Source organism: Vombatus ursinus, unplaced genomic scaffold (assembly GCF_900497805.2).
Source record: "Vombatus ursinus unplaced genomic scaffold, bare-nosed wombat genome assembly UNPS02014841.1, whole genome shotgun sequence".
Classification (NCBI taxonomy): domain Eukaryota; kingdom Metazoa; phylum Chordata; class Mammalia; order Diprotodontia; family Vombatidae; genus Vombatus; species Vombatus ursinus.
Genome location: NW_020954619.1, coordinates 6,007,540 through 6,027,080, shown reverse-complemented (window position 1 = coordinate 6,027,080; position 19,541 = coordinate 6,007,540). Strand labels below are relative to the sequence as shown.

At 37.7% G+C, this 19,541-nt stretch overlaps 1 protein-coding gene across 4 annotated transcripts in view; it reads left to right on the top strand.

Moving 5' to 3' along the window:
• The window catches only part of SEC23B (Sec23 homolog B, coat complex II component), a 39,933-nt gene extending 26,785 nt beyond the window's left edge, over positions 1-13,148 (top strand). For all 4 annotated transcript variants that reach the window (XM_027840392.1, XM_027840394.1, XM_027840393.1 and 1 more), the window contains exons 15-20: positions 976-1,053; positions 1,603-1,764; positions 3,127-3,213; positions 7,822-7,977; positions 8,804-8,869; positions 12,889-13,148. In XM_027840392.1, the coding sequence (XP_027696193.1) occupies positions 976-1,053; positions 1,603-1,764; positions 3,127-3,213; positions 7,822-7,977; positions 8,804-8,869; positions 12,889-12,978 (639 nt within the window). In that variant the 3' untranslated portion in view covers positions 12,979-13,148. The remainder of the gene's footprint in view (positions 1-975; positions 1,054-1,602; positions 1,765-3,126; positions 3,214-7,821; positions 7,978-8,803; positions 8,870-12,888) is intronic.
• Positions 13,149-19,541: the final 6,393 nt, after the last annotated feature.

Sequence of the window (19,541 nt, the reverse complement as noted above, 5' to 3'; positions counted from 1 at the left end):
TTATCATTTGATCCTTCCAACAATCCAGCAGAGTAGGTACTGTTGTTATGCTCATTTTACAAATGAGGAAACTGAGACTAAAAGAGGTTAAGTGACTTGCCAGCTAGTAAGCTAGTAAGAGTCTGAGACTAGATTTGAACTCAGATCTTTCAGACTCTAGGCCCAGTGTTCTATCCATTGAGCTAGATGAAAATGTCTTTCAGGCAAATAAGCTGTAGCTTATTATATATGTTATATTGGTTATATTCAGATATAAAATATTATATATTATATATTCAGATATATATATTATATTGATTATATTCAGATATGATATATATTATAATATAAGCTTATTATATTATTATTATAGCTTTCTTATAAGAAAGAGCTTCCTGAGCTGGAAGAGCACAAAGCAAGAAGAGCAGGAGAAAGATGAAATTTTGAAAAATACTCAGTTATAAAATGTAAGCAAAAGGAGCCAGCTCATAGAGATCAATGGAGGAGTTTTTCAAGAAATAGAGATGGTTAATTAAGAACACATTGCTAGGTGGTGCAGTGGATAGAGCTCTGGCCTTGGAGTCAGGAGGACCTGAGTTCAAATTTGACCTCAGACACTCAATACTTACTAGCTGTGTGACCATGGGTAAGTCACTTAACCCCAATTGCCTCACCAAAAAAAAAAACAAAAACAAAAACAAAAAACATGTTGTAGGAGATCAAGAATTTTGAAAATTAAGAAATTCATCAGGGTTTATCAAGAAGGATGTTATTGAGAACAGCTTTATTAAAGTGGTGAGACAGCAGCCAGGTTACAAGGCAGTCACAAAGAAATGGGCATGAAGAAGTAGGGAAAAACAAGAATATACCACAGGACCCATGTGACATTGAAGAGAAGGGGGCACAATAAGAGGAGGAGCAGCCCTGTTATCATCTCAGTGTCATCACTGTTATTTCAGTCAGACTAACTTGTATTTTTTTATGTTTTTCCACCAGTGTCAGAAATTTGGACAGTATAACAAAGAGGACCCCAATTCTTTTAGATTGTCTGACTCATTTTCTTTGTATCCTCAGGTAAGGAATAAATATCTCATAAAAGTTATGGATTGTGCTTCAGTGGTTTATCCAATACTGTGGGGAGTTAATTCTACAGAAGCTAAGTGTCTAGGTCACTGAAGCTGACCCTTTCCCAAAGAATTACAATAAAAAAGATTTACTTGATGAAAATTTTTGCTAAAAGCACTTTTGTGGTTTTTCAAAAAGAATATGCTGACTATAATGTAGCCTTTTCTTTATGACTCAGTCATCATTTTAAACATTTATCAACTTTTATAATACACTAGTTTTTCTTCCTCTTTCCTCTGTACTGTCATTTCTCTGTCATCTGTAGCAGTCTTAGGTTCCAATCTGCTATGGTCTGAGAAATCGTATAACATATCCTATTAAGTAGTGTTATGGCAACAACTTGAGAGCCTTTTTTCATAAGCCTTATAGGCTCAACCACTAGATTTACATCTCAGCAGATTTTTTTTGGCTTGTCCCCAATTTATCTCTGTTCTGGATATTTGAGGGAAATCTGGCCTTGGGATAATGAGGTTTTGATATATTTCTTTGAATATGCAGTTCATGTTCCATCTTCGAAGATCTCCATTTCTTCAAGTGTTTAATAACAGTCCAGATGAATCATCTTATTACCGGCATCATTTTGCCAGACAAGACTTGACCCAGTCTCTCATCATGATCCAGCCTATTCTTTATTCTTATTCTTTCCATGGTCCACCTGAGGTAAGACTTGATGAAATTTATTTTTAGTTGTCTTACATGATGATTTTTCAGTTAACTTAATTATATGGTAAGGCATTTTAAATCATCATCTTCACAGCAGCTTAAAAATATTTTCTACAGTAAATTTCTAAATTTTATTTCCACCGAGACTTACTATTGGTTTCTTTATACTGTGAACAAACTATATATGAAAGGAAGTGTAGTTCTTAGTAATGGATAGTAATGTTTCCAAAGCCCACTAATTTTACCTTCATAATATTTCTTGCATACTCTCTTTTCATCTCTGATATTGTCACCACTCTGATGCAGGCCCTCATCATCTCACGCTAGGCTTCTTACAGTAGCTTGCTGGTTCTTCTCCCAGCCCCAAGTTTCTCTCTACTCCAGTCCCTCCTCCACTCACCTATCAAAGGGATCTTCCTAAACCGAAGGTCTCGCCATGTCACCCACCTATTCAGTAACTCCAATGACTCCCTATCACCTCTAGGATAAAATATCAAATCCTCTGTTTGGCATTCAAAGCCTTTCAAAATTTGTCCCCCTGCAAGTCCACCCACACCCCCATTTTTTAGCCTTCTTACATATTGCTCCTCCCACGTACTCTTTGATCCAGTAACACTGGCCTCTTTGCTGTTCTTCAAACAAAATACTCCCATCTTCTGACTCCAGGCATGGCACTGGCTGTCCTTCATGCCTGGAATGCTCTTTCTTCTCATCTTTGTCTTCTGACTTCCCTGGCTTGCTTCTAGTCTCAGCTAAAATCTCACCTTCTACAGGAAGCCTTTCCTTTTCTTAATGCTCATACCTTTCCTTGATAGATTATCTCTAACTGATCCTGTACATAGTTTATCTGTACATAGTTATTTGCTTGTTGTCTCTCCCCATCAGACTCTGTGTTCCTTGAGAGCAGGGACTTTGTTTTATCCTTTCTTTGTACCCAGCTACAAGGCCTGTCACAGAGTAGGCAAGTAATTAATGTTTATTGACTGACAGACTGGCTGGAGCTGGAACAGCACTAGCAAGAGCAGTTTTCAGCAGACAACAGAGAGTTCTTGGGAGTGGTTTCTCAGTTTGTTATTGTTCTTCCTTCATGATGATCAGGGATTATTTTTTTTTAACGTATTTAGCATAGTAATCCATGTTGTTGAAATTTAAAATTGTCAAGCAGAAAGAAGAAAACATAATACATAAATTGAGAGAAAGTGCAGTGATCTGTCATGTAAATCAATGTGGTTATCTAGTTTTATAATCATCCACAGAGCCTAGATTAAAGCCGTGGTTATGTAGTAAACAGTACAAATTTTCATTTATAAAGTTTTCTAGTAATTTCACCATTTTTATTTTTTTCTCACTTTTTCTCAGCCAGTACTTTTGGACAGCAGCAGCATTTTAGCTGACAGAATTCTACTGATGGATACCTTTTTCCAAATTGTCATCTATCTTGGTGAGGTAAGGTGACATAGTCATTCTCCTGATTTATTCTTTATGGACATTTCTGAGACTTCAGTTAGTACTGGAATAATAATGATGATGTTGGTAAGTATTGGATAGAAACAGTTACCTTTATAATGTGATCAACTTTCAGAGGGTACCATTTTTTCATATCTCTAAGTTGTTTGTGCCTCAAGTAATAGTCATTTTTATGTTATGTCATTTACAAGCTTTGTAAATGTGGAGGCCTAGTAAATTTTAGCTGTCTTATGTATTACTTAGTTTCAGTTATCTGTTCAGTTAGTTGAACCCATCTAAGTTGAGATCACCAAGGGTAAGTGTAGAAAGAGAATATAAGAGGGCCCAAGTCAGATAATAGGCCAAGGAGTACATCGACACATAAGAAATGGGACAAGGGTGATGATCCAGCAACGGTGACTGAGGAGTGGCCAGACAGGAACCAGAAAGGTGTAAGAAAATTGGGCAGTTAACAGTATCACATAATAAAAAGAAATCAAGAAGGATGAGGCTTGAAAACAGGCCATTGGACTTGGCAGTTGACTGTTTCTTCGAGGTTTTGGAGAAAGCAGTTTCAATTCAGAGATTTGTTTTGGATAGAAAGTCCTAGGCTTATAACAGTCACTTCTCTGCCCCTCCATGAGCCCTTCCTTGGTCATAAGGCCTACAAGGACCTTACAATTCTTTCCTTTCCATCACTTTCTCAGTAATCATAGCCTATTCCCTAGCTCCTCAGGGAAAAAAAAAACCCTTTTTTTCTGTGATCTACAGACTCTTCCCCTGAGGTTCAGGCTTCCTGCAGTGACCTAGCGGTTATCTCCTTCATCGTCCTAGTTATTTCCGTGGCTCCAGCCTCTGTCTTTTGAAGAAAATCTACGAGTATTTATTAATTGCCTACTACATGCCAAGTATTTGTGCTAGGCATTGGGGGTACAAGCCAGAAATGAAAAAGTTCTTACCCTCAAGGAGTTTGCATTTTACTGGAAGGTTACATGTTTATAGAAGTAAAAAGATATATACAAAGTAAATTGAAAGTGACTTGTAGAGAGGGGAATGGGGAACATTGACAATGGGAGGAATCAGGAAAGACCTCCTGAAGGAAGTGGCTTTGAAGGGCAGTATGGCTTCCAAGAAGGGAAGGTGAGAAGGGATACATTCCAGACATATAAAAGTTTGTGCAGAGGCATGGAGATGTGAGACAAAATCTAATATGTGGGGAAAGCATGCAGGCCAGTTTGAGTCACTTGATTAGCAGATGACAGAATAATGACTTTCTGCAAACCTCTTCAGCTCCTTAACCTCAAAAGAATGGAATTATGTGCCAAATTTAGATTAATTACACAAGATAAGAAGATAGAAACCCCCAATAAGGTAGTACTGAATTAACAATCTCCTCTGACTGTGTTTCTGCCCCAACACTCTACTTTGAACCTCATAAGATAGAGCAGACACTGATTCTGCCCATCCACATGAAGAAAAGGAAGAAAAGGGATGGAGGAATTGGGTCACACTAAAAATGTGCCCTGTAGCGAGGTGCTCAGAGCCATAGGCAAGTAGGAGGCATTATATTTAGCCTGATGAAAAGGGACTGGAAACCCAGCTGGGGCCAATTCTTCTCATACAATGTTATTTAAGCCCGAAACTCAGTTCTTTTAGACTCTCATATTTGAAGGTACCATGCAGCATAGCCTTAGGGGTCTGTGTGCCACTGAAAGGGGAAGTGAGGCAGAGGAGTGAGTGAGGAAGCTGTAATAAAAAGACTGAAATACAAGAAGATATGGAGGTTAGTGGAAATAGAATACACGAATAAAAATTTAGCATACAAACAGATAAGTAAATAGACAATAACCTAAAACTAGGAAGAAGAATAAGTAAAATCTCATAAAAAACTAAGTACATTTGAAAAAACACGATATGAAAAAATGTGAACCAGTATTGTTAATAAAAGACAGAGTCATGTAGGCTCCTTTAAGATAATGGAACAATAACGAGGAATTCCAGGAATGATTCAAAAGGGAACTAGTAAGAGAAGAAATTAATAATGAATTTAACTCAGAAATTAGAGGTCTCATTGCAGAATTACAATAAACAGAATAGGAAAAATTGAATGAATAATGGAGAATCTTTACAAAGAATTGGAAGCTCTGAAAAACAGTGACAGATTTGGAACACAGAAATAGTAAAGTGTAAGAAAACTTGGCAGAAGAAAAGCAAAAGGAAAGAATTCTAAAGGAACATGATTTCTATGCAAACTAAATTAACTAATCTTGGAGACAGAATACAGAGATGTAATTTAAAGTTGCAAAGAGGCAAATTTAGGCCTGATGTAAAAAAAGAAAACCCAATTAGAGCCATCCAAAAGTGGAAGACGATGCCTTTAGAGATGGTGTTGCCCTTCAGCAGAGGTTTTTAGGCAGAGGCCAGCTGACCGTTTGCTAGGTATTCGAGAGTGGGGGATTCCTCTGGAGGATGGGTTGGACTAGATGGTGTCTGAGGTCCCAACTCTGAAGTTCTCCGAGCTGTTTTCTTGGCGTGCTTAGGTTTCTAGAAGCCTATTGAAAGAAGTGACTGATTGATTCTCCTCTTTTGGAGGATGCCTGAGGCACCGTAGTGCCTGGAGCGCTGCACCTGGAGTCAGGAAGACCTGAGTTCATGTCCAGCCGCAGATACTTACTAGCTACGTGACATTGGGCAAGTCACTTCATCTGTGCCTCAGTTTCCTCATCTATAAAATGGGGATGATGATAGCATCTGCTTCCCAGGATTGTTGTGACTATCAGTTGACGTGATATTTGTAAAGTACATAGCACAGTGTTTGGCACAATAGTAGGAACTATATAAATGCTTATTCCCTCCCCTTCTTTTCATTCTGTGCCTTGGATACCCCCTCAAAGTCCCACTCTCCATCCCCACCAAATCAGAGAAATAGTTGGTTTTCTGGGGCACTAGAAAATGAATAAGACACAAGAAAGTCAGGATTTATATTTTCCTTGGTTCTTTCTACATCTTCCCTTGCCCCTTTTCCTACTGCTGCTTGTGCAATTATCCAGGATAGGGTAACTCAGTTTTTTAGCTGATTCGTGACCTGAAGAAATGTATCCCCTTAGATTGGATCATGGTTTGGGGCGGGGGATGTGCCCAACTGCTGAGTTCTTATGACAAAGAAGCATATAAGATGGAGGAAGAGATTGAATAAGATGCTATCACCAACTTAGAAGCTTCAGCCGCCATTTCTGATGGATTTAAAGTAGAAGCAATTAGTTAATAATAGTTAAAACTTATTTAGTGCTTTAAGATTTGCAAAGCCTTTTACTTGTCTTATTTCATTTATCCTTTTAACATCCCTTGAGGTAGGTGCTATTATTATCTCTATTTTATAGTTTGTAGTTGAAGAAACAGAATGAGAGATCAGGTGATAGGTCCATGGTCAGACAGCTAAGTATATATCTGAGGCATGATTTGAACCCTGGTCTTCCTGAATCCAAGTCCAGTGCTCTATGAGCTGTGCTGCTGTCTGATTGTCATGAGGCCCTATCAGTCACCTCATTTCTAACAATGGGTTTCTAGGAACTTCTGGAGTCCAAGTTAAATATATGGCACCTGTATAAGGAAGTTGACACAGAATAGTACGTATGGTCAAGTTTGCCTCTCAGCAAACTCCTAGATTTATCTTTAGTGAATTTTTAAATGGTGAAAATCTTTGTAATTATTGTATTTTAAACTAGTATTTTCTGTGTTGCTCTGAGACCATGTGGTATAATGGCTGGAGTGCTGGACTTAAGAAGACATGGGTTCATATCCCACCTGTGGCATTTATTAGAAACATGATCTTGGTCAAGTCATTTAATCTCTCTGTCTCTCTAGGTACAAAATCATCAGTAGGTTTTATTTTGTATTTATGCAGGAAGTACCCACACTGAAAATTTCCCATACTGAGCCAATCAGTATCTTTCATGTAGCCTTCATTTATTTGCATGTTTCTACTATGTTACTAAACGAGGTGGCTTGAGTGGTAGTAGGAAAAGAAAATAAGGGATAGACACAATAGATTTTCTGAACAAGGTTTGGTGACCAGATTCAGTGCATTGGAAAAGAAGGTAGAGTACTCATAGATGATGTTAGGCTTTATTTCTACGAAGTGGGAGACGCTTGACAGGAAAAAAGGTCAGGAGAGGGAATTGATTATGATGGAGAGGGGAGGAACATTATGTAATGAGTTTTGTTTCATATTTGTTTATAGCATGTTAACAAAGGTACGGAGTTAGAAATTCCAGGGATTAAAAAGTGCTGTACTGACTTGTAGCTTAGAATTTTACCTTAGTGAATTTTAAAGTTATATGTGATTATGTCAGAATCTTCAAGGGAAAAACTGTTCTATGATTTAAACATAGTAATCATCAACTCCTTCGTGATGTGGAATGCTTTGGATCTAATCTCTTCTGCTTTATCATCACCTTAGAGCTTTATTTCCTTATCTTATAGTTTTGCTGGTTGGAATAAATCCTTATTTCATTTTTGTTGTTGTTGGAATGTCAGATAAATTTCATGGAAAATCAAGTTTTAAAAGACATTAAGGTTTTACCATAAAATGTTTTTCTTTTGGTGTAGACCATAGCCCAGTGGCGTAAAGCTGGCTATCAAGACATGCCTGAGTATGAAAATTTCAAGCATCTTCTACAAGCTCCATTGGATGATGCCCAGGATATCCTGCAAACTCGATTCCCGATGCCAAGATACATCAACACTGAACATGGAGGTAGTCAAGTAAGTTCAAAGAGACTCATCACTAGGTTAGCAAAAGTCTGAGAAATTTGTTTTTGGTCCCAGCAACTCTTGAAGACAATTTCTTAAGATACAGAAGTATTGTAGTAAATGTCAGTAGAGAAAATACACACTGATGAAACGAAGACCTTTAACGTAAATTTGCCAAATAGCTTTAAAAAAATTATAGCTATAATGCTATAATGAAAAAAGTTGATTTAAAAATAGAGAAATATTTTGCAAAATAAAATATTTGGAAGAAAATTGGATTTAGTAAAAATATCTCTTAGACCCTTAGTCTCTTAGTTTTGACACTGAATATGTTGTCATGGTTAAGTCACTTCACCTTTTATGGGCCTTACTTTTTTCATAAGTAAATTGGGAATAATTGTTATATAAACTAAATCCCAAGGATGTTGTACGGCTTCAATGAAGTAATGTATGGAAAGGACTTTTTAAACTAGAAAGTACCATACAAGTGTAAGTTATTGTTGTTTTTGTTTTGGTTATTACTGTTACTGATTAAGGAAACAGCTTCTTTAGCAGGGAAAATTACAGCTAAAAAAATGAGGTATTTGATGATTAACTTAATCTAAGGAACCACTGCTTATGGAGTTAAAGAACCTTCAGTTCTACTTACTAATTTCGCAACCTCAGAAAAGTAACTCTTGGCCTCAGTTTCCTCATGTCAAATGAAGGTAATAATGTTTATTGTAGTTATGTCACATAGTTGTAATGAGAAAAGTACTTTGTAAACTTTAATATCAGATGTTATTAATATATAAATAGAATTTATAATCATTAAATAATGTACTTTTATATTTTTAAGGCTCGGTTCCTCTTGTCCAAAGTGAATCCATCTCAGACACACAATAATTTGTATGCTTGGGGACAGGTAAGGAACTAGATTTCCAAAATTATGGCAAGACTAGGCCTCCCTCTCCCATTCCATCACCACCACCCCTTCCACCCCTTCCTTCCACCCTTCCTTGCATTCTCCAGCACCACCACCAATGAATATTTTCTCCCATTAATTTCAAGCACATTAACATATTGCATTACTTTGGTCAAGTCATTTAACCTCTGTGGATCTATTTTCTCATTAGTACAATAGGAGTAATATCACCTACTTGTACTATTTTCCTTACTAAATTGTTAAGGATTCATCAAGAGACTGTCTAGGCATGCCCCCAGTTATAACATTGGCTAAACTAACATTTTCACAATAATATCATTATCAGGTTATCATCTCCACTATAGCACTTAACATTATTTTAACTAAAACGATTAAGTGTGATTAGTGATTTTGCTTTAAGTGAAAATATCTGTCTCTCTCTTCTCTCCCTGAACACACGCGCGCGCACACATACCCACACCCACACCCACCCACACACCCACATACCCACACACTATAGTATTATGCTAAATTCAATTCTATTATGATGTACTGGGCCTTCACTGTAGATATGTAGGCTCAGCACAAAATTTCTTTAATCATAAAATAATTATTTTCTCTAAAATAAGTTTACATTAATAGAGCTGATATTTATAAATTCATATCTGCCCAGAAGTCACTGAAATTATCTAAGAAAATCTGGTTTGGAATTATTTTTTGTAAATTATTTTGAAAAGTTTCTTAGTCATATTTAGGTTATCCTGTAAACAGGTTAGAAGCAAATGAAGCAGCTGTGGAAGAGATGTCTCTTTTAATTTTAAATTTCTTTGATAATGATCAAAATTGTATTTGGGGGGATAAGTACTAAAAGGGAGAGAATCACATGAAGATGCAATTGTTATCTTCTTGAGACTTAAAAATGTGGAAGTGAATGTGAACTCAGATTGGGAACTGTATGTTCTGCTTAATGTTTGTGGCTCCAGCATCTAGTATGTTTTTTTTTTTTTGTACACAATGTGTTCAATAAATGCTGTTGACTAATCAGTAGGCATTAATCTGATGAATTTTCTTTCATTCGTCATACATTTAGAGTCTGTTATTTGCAGGGCAGTGTGCCAAGAGTGCTGGAGAAGATGCAAAGTTTAGCTAAGATATGGTCTCCCCAGTTATGAAGCTGGAGGAGAGCGTTAATAGCATTGGAATAGTGTGTATTGTAGTTTTCAAGTTTTAGTACAGAGTGATTTGTGAGATCCTAGGTGAAACAAGACTTTTGTGGAGGAGGTAGCATTTGAGTTGAACTTTAAAGGATGAGTAGGAATTCAGCAGATAAATAAAGAGAAGGACATTCTAAGCATGGGGAATAGAGTGAGGAGATATATTTAGTCAGTCCAGTTTGGCTAGAGCACCAAAATGGGTGGAGGATAGTAATATGATAGGAAGAGAGGCTGATGTCAGGGGATCCTTGAATAACCAAGCAAATGAATTGGAACTTTGCTCTTCAGTGGAGATTTTTGAGGACCCTAGTGATAGTTGGGCAGCAGTGGTTTTTTCTTTTTTTTTAATTAATTTTTTTTTTTTGATGAGGCAGTTGGGGTTAAGTGATTTGCCCAGTTATGTGTCTGGGGCCAGATTTGAACTCAGGGTCTTCCTGACTCCAGGGCCAGTGCTTTATCCACTGTGTCACCTAGCTGCCCCCTGGGCAACAGTGTTGAAGGATATATTTGAAGATAATAGGAGTAGAAGACAAGAAGACCTGTTAGGAAATTATGGTGGTAATCTAGGCAGGTGGTAATAAAAGCCCTGTTAGGGCAACTAGGTAGTGATTGAACCTGAGTTCAAATCTGTCTCAGACCAAACACTTGACACTTACCAGCTGTGTGACCCTGGGCAAGTCACTTAACCCCAGTTGCCTAAAAAAAAAAAAAAAAAAAAAAAAAGAGAACCCGGTTATAAAGAGGTGGAAGAGAGTGGGGATATAGAGGGAATATAAATGAGAAATTGTAGAGGTAGAATAATAATAATATCAATAATAAGAAGCCAGGAGTGAGGATATAGAAGGGATAGAAATAAGAAATTGTAGAGGTAGAATAATAATAAGCAGCCTTGGTAACTGGTTGAATGTGAGAGTTAAGGGAAAGGAAAGAATCAAAAGATAATGCTGAGGTTTTAAGCACAGGAGTTAGGGTGAACATTGGTGCCACCCACAAAAGAGCAGGTTGAGAGGGAAAGATAAGTTGAATTAGGAAATATGTTGAGTTTAAGCTTCTGATGGGGCATTCATCTTTGTGCAGACTTTGTATTTACTTATGTAAATGTTACATTCCCCCAGTAGAATGTTAACTCCTTTAGAGTAGAGGCCTTTGCTTTTGTATCCTTAGCAGCTGGTACAGTGCTTTACACGCAATGGATTTTTGATGAGCATTTGTTAAACTGATGAATTCAACTAGAGAGGTGGTATAGGCAGCAGGTCTGGGAGCTTAGAAGAGATATCAGTGCCAAAGATAGTAATTTGGGAGTAATCTGCACAGTTGAAGCTGTAGGAATTAGTAAAATTGCTCAGGAAGAAAGAATAAAGATAACTAAGACTAAACCCTTAAGAAACACCTATGTGAGAGGTGGGGAAAGATGAAGAATCTAGAGAATGAGGAGAGTCCAGAACGGAGAGGTTATACAATAGGGGGAGGGGAATAGTGATTAGTGTAACAGGTTGCAGATAAGTCAAAGAGGATGGAGACTGAAAAAATGAGGGTGCCATTGGCCTTTGAGAGAGCATTGTCAGTAGAATGTTGACGCTGACCACATCTGCAAAGAGAAAAGAATTACTTTGTGAGGAAGCAGAGGTATTGGATGTAGACAACTTTTTTCAGGAAGTTTAGCAGGAAAGGAAAGAGTGAGATGGGATTCAAGGATCCAGGCAAGATAGTTTTATGATTTGAATGACCCGAGTGTTTCTGTAGGTAAATGAGAAGGAGCCATTTGACAGGGAGGGATGGAAGATTCTTATAACAAGGTGGGGTAGGGTGGTGACATGATTGCTAGAGGAAAATCTATAAGAAGGAAAGCCGGAAGGACTGGCATTAAGGGTAAAGAGAAGGATTAGCATTTGTGAGGAGTAGGGTGACCTCTTCTGAAACCAGAAGGTGAAAGGAGAGAACAGGTGGTGATTCTGAGGAAGGAGGGAGGGTAGCTGGTGTTGACTATCATATCATTAATCATGTCTCTGATCTTGAATCTCCAGGCACTCCCTATTGTCTAAATTCACATTCTCTTTCCTGGCCTTCAGAGGCCTTCAGAATCTGGCACCACTTGTGTCTTTATAGCCTTATGTCACACTGCTCTCCTCTATATACTCTGTATTTAAGTACATCCTACCCTTTCCTTTGTCTTTGCTCAGGCTGTTCTGAAGCTTAATCTCATCATCCTTCCCCTCTCTACCAGCTGAATTCCTATGTCTTTTAAAGCCCAGCTCAGATGCCATCTCAACATTAATTTCTCAGATCATTTATCCATAGTAATGACCTTATTTCTACGGCTCTCACATAATAGTATTTTGTTTTTTGCTTCTGTATTTCACTTATGTGATACTTTATATTATAGCTTTTGTATGTATCTGTTCTGTCACCCTGCCAGACTGTAAGATCTATGAGAGCAGGGAACCATGTCTTGTGTAAGCTTTCTTTGAGTTATGCCTAGCGTAGTGTTCTGCAAACAGATACTTAGTAAATACTTGTTGAATTGAATTGGATTAAATTGGATAATCTGAATTTTCTTGGGGAAACAGGAAGCTGTTTATCTACTGTTTATGTAGAAAGTTGGGTACCAGAAGAGAAAGGGAAAGGTTTGGACATGGAATTCTCATGCCTTTGCAAAATAATCCATTTAGACCTTATACTGAGTTGTGTGTTTGACAAGGTAATTTCTTTTTTTTCCCCTGTAATCTCCTCATAATTTATAATCTTTTATTTAAAAAAACCCCAACAAAACAGCAACCTAAAATATCTTTATTTTTTGGTTTTCAGGAATCTGGAGCTCCAATATTAACAGATGATGTTAGTCTACAAGTGTTCATGGATCATTTGAAAAAGTTGGCAGTGTCAAGTGCCTCCTAAATTGAGAAAGTAGCAGGAATGTTCAAGAAAGAAGACAATAACTAGACTATGTTCATAGCTATTTGAAACATTTACTACCTTCCTTTTACTTCATTGTAAGATTTTAAAATGTTGTCATGTACTCCATACATTCAAAAGCAGTTTTTTTACATAGTTCTTTTGATTTTTAATTTATTTGTACTCTTTTTATTTTGTTCTATCTTTTTCTTGAACTATAATGTACTTCATTGATGTTTTGGAATTAATAGATCTTTATCAGCTTTCTTTATCCTAACATTATAATAGTCTGTATAAACTATGGGAAACTTTTTGAAGCTCCCTCAGATGAAGGAATAATGGCCATGAAGAAAATAAACTGGATGGGGAGAGTACTAGCTAAAAAGGTGTTATAGAAAACCTTAGTTCCTGTTGTTTTGTTCAAAGAATTTACCCATGTTACACTTCTTGGAGAGACAATGCATTGTTGTGTATAGAGAGCTGGCCCCAGAACCTAGAAGAAGTGGGGTCAAGTACCACTTGGGAAACTTTTTGGCTTGTGTGGCCCTGGCCAAGATACTTAATGCCCTGGACAGCAACTCTCTCATATTACAAATTGCAGAGAAGGTGCCAGCCTGCATTGGGAGAGGCAGTTTTTTCACTGAGGAGTTCCCTACACCAGTGGCGTCACACTAAGATAGAACGGGATCCCTGCAGGCAGCATGCTACAGGGCCCAAGTTTGACAACCTCTGCCTTATGTAGTGAAATCACAGTTCCAGTCTCTGTCTTTATCCTTCCAGAGCTTCATCTTAATTTGTGCTCTAAATGATAACAGAGGGAAAGCATGCCAGTTGTGTCACATTAGAGTAATGTGACTTGAGGGGCCAGTGCAGTCAGAACACATCTCTAAGTTAAGTCCTCAAGCATTTAAAAATAGCTATTATTGGCATATTATTTGCACACATTATTATGTGTACTAAGCACTAAGAAAGGCAAACCATCCCCCCCCCCCAAAAAAAGCTCCATAGTCCCTGTTCTCAATGAGTCATAGTGTAATGGAGGAGACAGCGATAAATACAGGATAAATTAATTTATTTACCTGAGGATAGGCACTAAGGAAGAAAGAAAGGAAGAAACATTTATTAAGGCCCATGTGCCAGGCACTACTAAGTGCTTTACAGTTCTTGTCTCATTTCATCCGAACAACAACCCTGGGAGAGAAGTGCTATTATTCCCATTTTACAGATGAGGAAATATCTAGGCAGAGATTGAATGACATGCTGAGGGTCACATAGCTAGTGAGTATCTGAGGCTGGATTTAATCAAGGCTTCCTGACTCCAGGCCCAGAGCTCTATGCACTGTGGTGCCCCGTAGCTGCCTTGGCCCTAAAATGGACGACATTGGATGGGCTTCTGCCATAAAGTGAGACTTTAAGAAATCAGGAGGCAGAGAGGAGGAGGGAGAGAAGACCAGGCCTGGGAGACAGCCATGGAAGGTGCCCAGAATCAGGAGATAGAGCATCTTGGCTGAGGTACAGTGTCTTTGGATTATTGGAGGTAAGACTAATGTCAGTGCGATGCATGGTGGTCATGGTCATGTGCCATCAGATAAAAGTGTTTTTCATTCTTTGACATCGACCACCAGACAATTTTTAAGTAGTAATAATGCCATTACTACTACTAGCTTTCTCTAAAAAACAAAACAAAAAAAACTAGGTGTAGCTAGGTGGCACAGTGGATAGAGGGTCAGGCCTGGAGTCAGGAAGACCTGAGTTCAAATGTGGCCTCAGACTAGTTGTGTGACCCTGGGCAAGTCACTTGATCCTAATTGCCTGGGGGGTGGGGTGGGGCAGCTTCCTGGCTTTTCTCATTAAAGAAGACCTGTCTTGTTCTCTTTTGGGTGTTGTCAGTAAGATCAGTCTTCTCCAGGCAGGAGGAGATTCTTTGTCCCACCCTTAAATATTTAGCCACGAAGGGCCTGCTTGCTTAATAACTTCCAAGAGTTCTGAAGTTCCAGGGCCAAAAACCCTTTTTACTTTTCCTTATAGATGACTGGGTAGGGGGAAGGCATAGAGACAAAGTTAAGGTAATAGCAAACCTGCCTGCTTAAGCATTCCTGTCTTTATATGTGCAGTCCACCTTGCTCCTCATTTTGGCAGGAATTAGATTAAAATGTAATTGGAAAATATTTAATGAAACAAAAATGCCATAGAACATAGATAATGTTAGTATGTGGTTTTCTAAGTCAATATCCACAATGATCCTTATCCTTAAACCATATGATCCTATTTCTATTTGACTCTCACACAACTGTTTGAGAATACAGTTATCCCTTCCACTTCTCAGGGGTTAGGGACGCAGTACCCCCATGATCTGGAAAATCTGTGTAAAATTTTTTGGCCTTCCCTTTGTACCAGAGAAGTCTAAATTTTTTTCTTTTTCTTTTGTTGAGTGTTTATAGTACCTCGTAAAATTTGGGTTAAGTATTTGTTCATAGTGTCATCTTTGGCTTCCGCAAAACTCCCCGAAAATTTCTCCTTTAATTTCTTATGCCAACCCAAGATATATTGAAATGGGGAAAGTTGAGATTTGGAAGGAATAACTGTACTCGGTTTAGAGACAGAAGATGAGTTTGAATTCCAGCTTTGCCACTTGCCAGCCTCTCTATGCTTCAGTTTTATCATTGTTCAATTGAAGATATTTGCACTACCTATCTCAAAGAGTCATTGTGAGTATCAAATGAGAGAATGGATGTAAAGTATGTTTTAAGCTAGAAAACATTACATAATAAATGTCATCTGTTTGTTTCAACCAATCACAATGAGAAAACTGGGGAAATTTATATGAACTGATTCAAAGAGAACAATTCATAAAATAACAATATTGTAAAGACAGCTTGATCTTTGATCAATGTAATGAACAACCCTAATTCCAGAGGATTCGTGATGAAACATGCTGCCTGCTTCTTGATAGTTGATTGACTCAAGTGCAGATTGAGACTTTTTTTAAATGTGGTTAATGTGGAAATTTGTTTTGCTTGACCATACATATTTGTACAGGTTCTCTCTCTCTCACTGTCTCTCTCTCTCTGTCTCTGTCTCTCTCTCTCTCTGTCTCTGCTAAGGCAATCGGAGTTAAATGACTTGCCCAGGGTCACACAGCTAGTAAATGTCTGAGGTCATATTTGAATTCAGGGCTTCCTGACTCCAAGGCCAGAGCTGTATCCACTGCACCCCCAGGTTCTCTCTTCTAATGGTAGGGAGAGAGAGGTAGGAACAAGAGAAGATAGATTTTCTTGATTGAAAAAAAATTTTAGTTTAAAAAAAGATTGAAAAAAAAATCAACACTTTGCCAGGCACTGTGCTAGGTGATGGGAATACAAAGTCCTAAATGAAACAGTTTTTGCTCTTAAGGACCTTATATTCTGTGGGAAGAGGTGGGGAGATAATTGAATTGCCCCAGCCTTGATGCTGGAAATTGGGATACTAAGAATTATGTAGGCAAACCTTTTATAAATGAGGAAACAGAAGTGACTTATCTAAGGTGACACAGGCAGTAAATGACAAAGACAGGATCAGAAGACTGATGTTCTTACTCCCAAACCAATGCTTTTTCCAGAACAACTTGTTTGTATTCATTATAAAGTATAACTTTGGAGTGTTAAGGTGGTAAATACACTTGAGCTTTTGCAGACACTGCAACTGAGTGCTCCTGGCTTCACTGAGCCCACTGGACATTGGTGGCTGCCTACCACTGTAACTCAACTATCCAAAGCCATGGCTAATCCTATGGATAAGGAGCCCTGCAGGGAGAGGATTTGGATACAAGAGATCCTGCCTTAAAGGAATCCTTCCTGGGTTCCTGTGGGAAGGTGGTGACTCCACAGGTCAAAATGGCACTGATGGCACCATGGCTGACTGTGGACAACACTTCTAAGTTTGTTTATTTTATCTTAACCACCAAACCATTCCTCTGAAGCTGAGCAGAACATCTCCCAAACCCAATCTGCTCTCCTACCTTGTAAATCATTGCGCTCTCATTTGCTGCAGTTCTTGGATTTCATTCTACTTTTCTTTCCATAAGTCTGGCTAGACTGCAGGGACAAGAGTCAGGAAGACTTGTCTTCCTGAGTTTAAATATGTCCTCAAGACACTTACTAGCTGTGTGACCCTGGGCAAGTCACTTAACTCTCTTTGCCTCAGTTCTTCATATGTAAAATGAGCTGGAGAAATGGCAAACCACTCCAGTATCTTTGCCAAGAAAACCCCAACTGGGGTCACAAAGAGTCAGCATGACTGAACAACAACAACAAAAGTCATTCTGTATATTGCTTTCTTGGCCTTATTTACCTCACTTTGAACTTTTATAGTTCATGTAAGTCCATAATTCTCTGTATTCATCATATTGTTTCCTACAGCACAATAATATTCCATTATACTGTATTTATGTGCCATATTTTGATTCCCCAATTGATGGATATTTACTTTGTTTTCAATTCTTTGCAACCACAAAATTGCTGCTATAAATATTTTGTGTATATTGGACTTTCTTTTTATCAATGACCACCTTGGGATACATGCCTATCAATGGAATCTCTAGGTCAAAGGATTGATGATTTAGCCACTTTTTTTGCATAATTCCAAATTGCTTTTCCATCTTTCCATAACCCTTCCAACATTGACTATTGCCTTCTTTCATTATCTCAGCCAATTTGCTAGGTATGAGGCAAAACTTCAGAGTTGTTTTTATTTGCATTTCTAACATTATTAGTGATTTGGAACATTCTATCATATATTTTTTAAAAATTTATTTATTTTTTATTTTATTCTATTTTTTTTTCATTTCCAAATTCTCTCACTCACTTTACTTCCTCCTCCACCTACTGAGAAGGCAAGAAATACAAATACCATTACACATATGAAGTCATGCAAAATAACACATTAACCATGTTCTGGAAAAAAAAAATCAAGAAAAAGATTAAAAAATGCTGCAATCTACACTCCAAATCCATCAGTTCTCTATCTGGAAGTGGATAGCATTTTTCATTATGAGTCCTTTGGCATTGTGTATCACTACTAATCAGTTATTAAATCTTTCACAATTGATTATCTTTACAATATTGTTACTGTTACTGTGTAAATTATTCTCTTGGTTCTGCTTACTTCACTCTGCATCAGTTCATATAAATCTTTCCTGGGTTTTTCTGAAATCATCTCCATCATATCTTACAACAGTAGTATTCCAACATATTCATATGTTCAACCATTCCCTCCTGATGGGTATCCCCCGGGTTCCCAATTGTTTACCATTATCACAAAAGCTGTTATATTTTGTATATATGAGGCCTTTCTTTATATCAATGACCTCCTTGGAATACATGCCAATCAATTGAATCTTGATGTCAAAGAATATTGCTGTTTAAGCCACTTTATTTGCATAATTCCAGATTGCTTTCTAACATGATTATGTTAAAAAAAAAAGCTTCATTTGCTATTTTTTTCTTCTGTTTTGTTTAGTTTCCTCTTTCTGATGGTTCCTTCTATTGGTTCTAATTCTTCTTTACAACATCACTAATGTGAAAATATGTTTAATAGGAATGTATGTGTATAGCCTATATCAAATGTCGAGCCATCTTGGGGAGGGAAGGAGAAAGGGAGAGAAAAATTTAAAACTCAAAAGCTTATGGAAGTGATTGTTGATAAATCAAAATAAATTAATAAAAAAAGGAAAAAAAGAATTCTTACCAAAAAAAAGTAGTACTTTGGGACATCAATGACTCCATTGAAGGCAAGATGTCATACTGACTTTGAATACACACAATGATTAGCCTTGGGAAAAAAAAAAGAAATGTAGACTCTCTTTAGACTTGTCAGCTTATCTTGACACACATGTACTGTCAACTATTTATTATCTGTGCTAATGGAGGGGAGCAGTGACACTTAAGCTCCTAAAGCATATATTACACTGTACTTCATGAGGCATTACAAAATATTTTGGTGGAAGATTTACCATATTGATTGTATTTTGTTAATTTTAATGGTGTTGTGGCATCAGGGAGATATAGCCTGGAAGTAGGTAAAGATGGAGATATTCTTTGGGTATTTAAACACTGACAGTATAAGGTGAAAAAAAAAACAGCTTTAGAAATGTATTAATTACCTAATTCCCACACCCTTTCAACATTGACTATTGCCTTCTTTTGTCATCTTGGCCAATTGCTAGGTGAAGCCTCCAGCTTCTACTCGCACTTCTTATATTATTAGTGATTTGGATTATTCTTTCATAAAACTGTTAATAGGTTGCAATTCTTTTGAGAACTGTTTATTCATAATATTTGACCACTCACCTGTTGGGAAATGTCTTTTGGTCTTAGAGATTTCTGTTAGCTGATTACATTTCCCAAGATGCAACGGAATTTCAAGCGTTCCGAAGGTGTTCATTGGCCGGGAGTTCCGCCAATTAGGAAGGCGTGACGCTGACGCGCCTGCGTCGTGGCTGCCGCGCCGGCTAGGGCCTAGGGCGCTCGGTTGTCGTCCGAAGCCGGCAGCGGGGAGGCTTCCCTGCTGGGGTGGCGTCATGTTGGAGC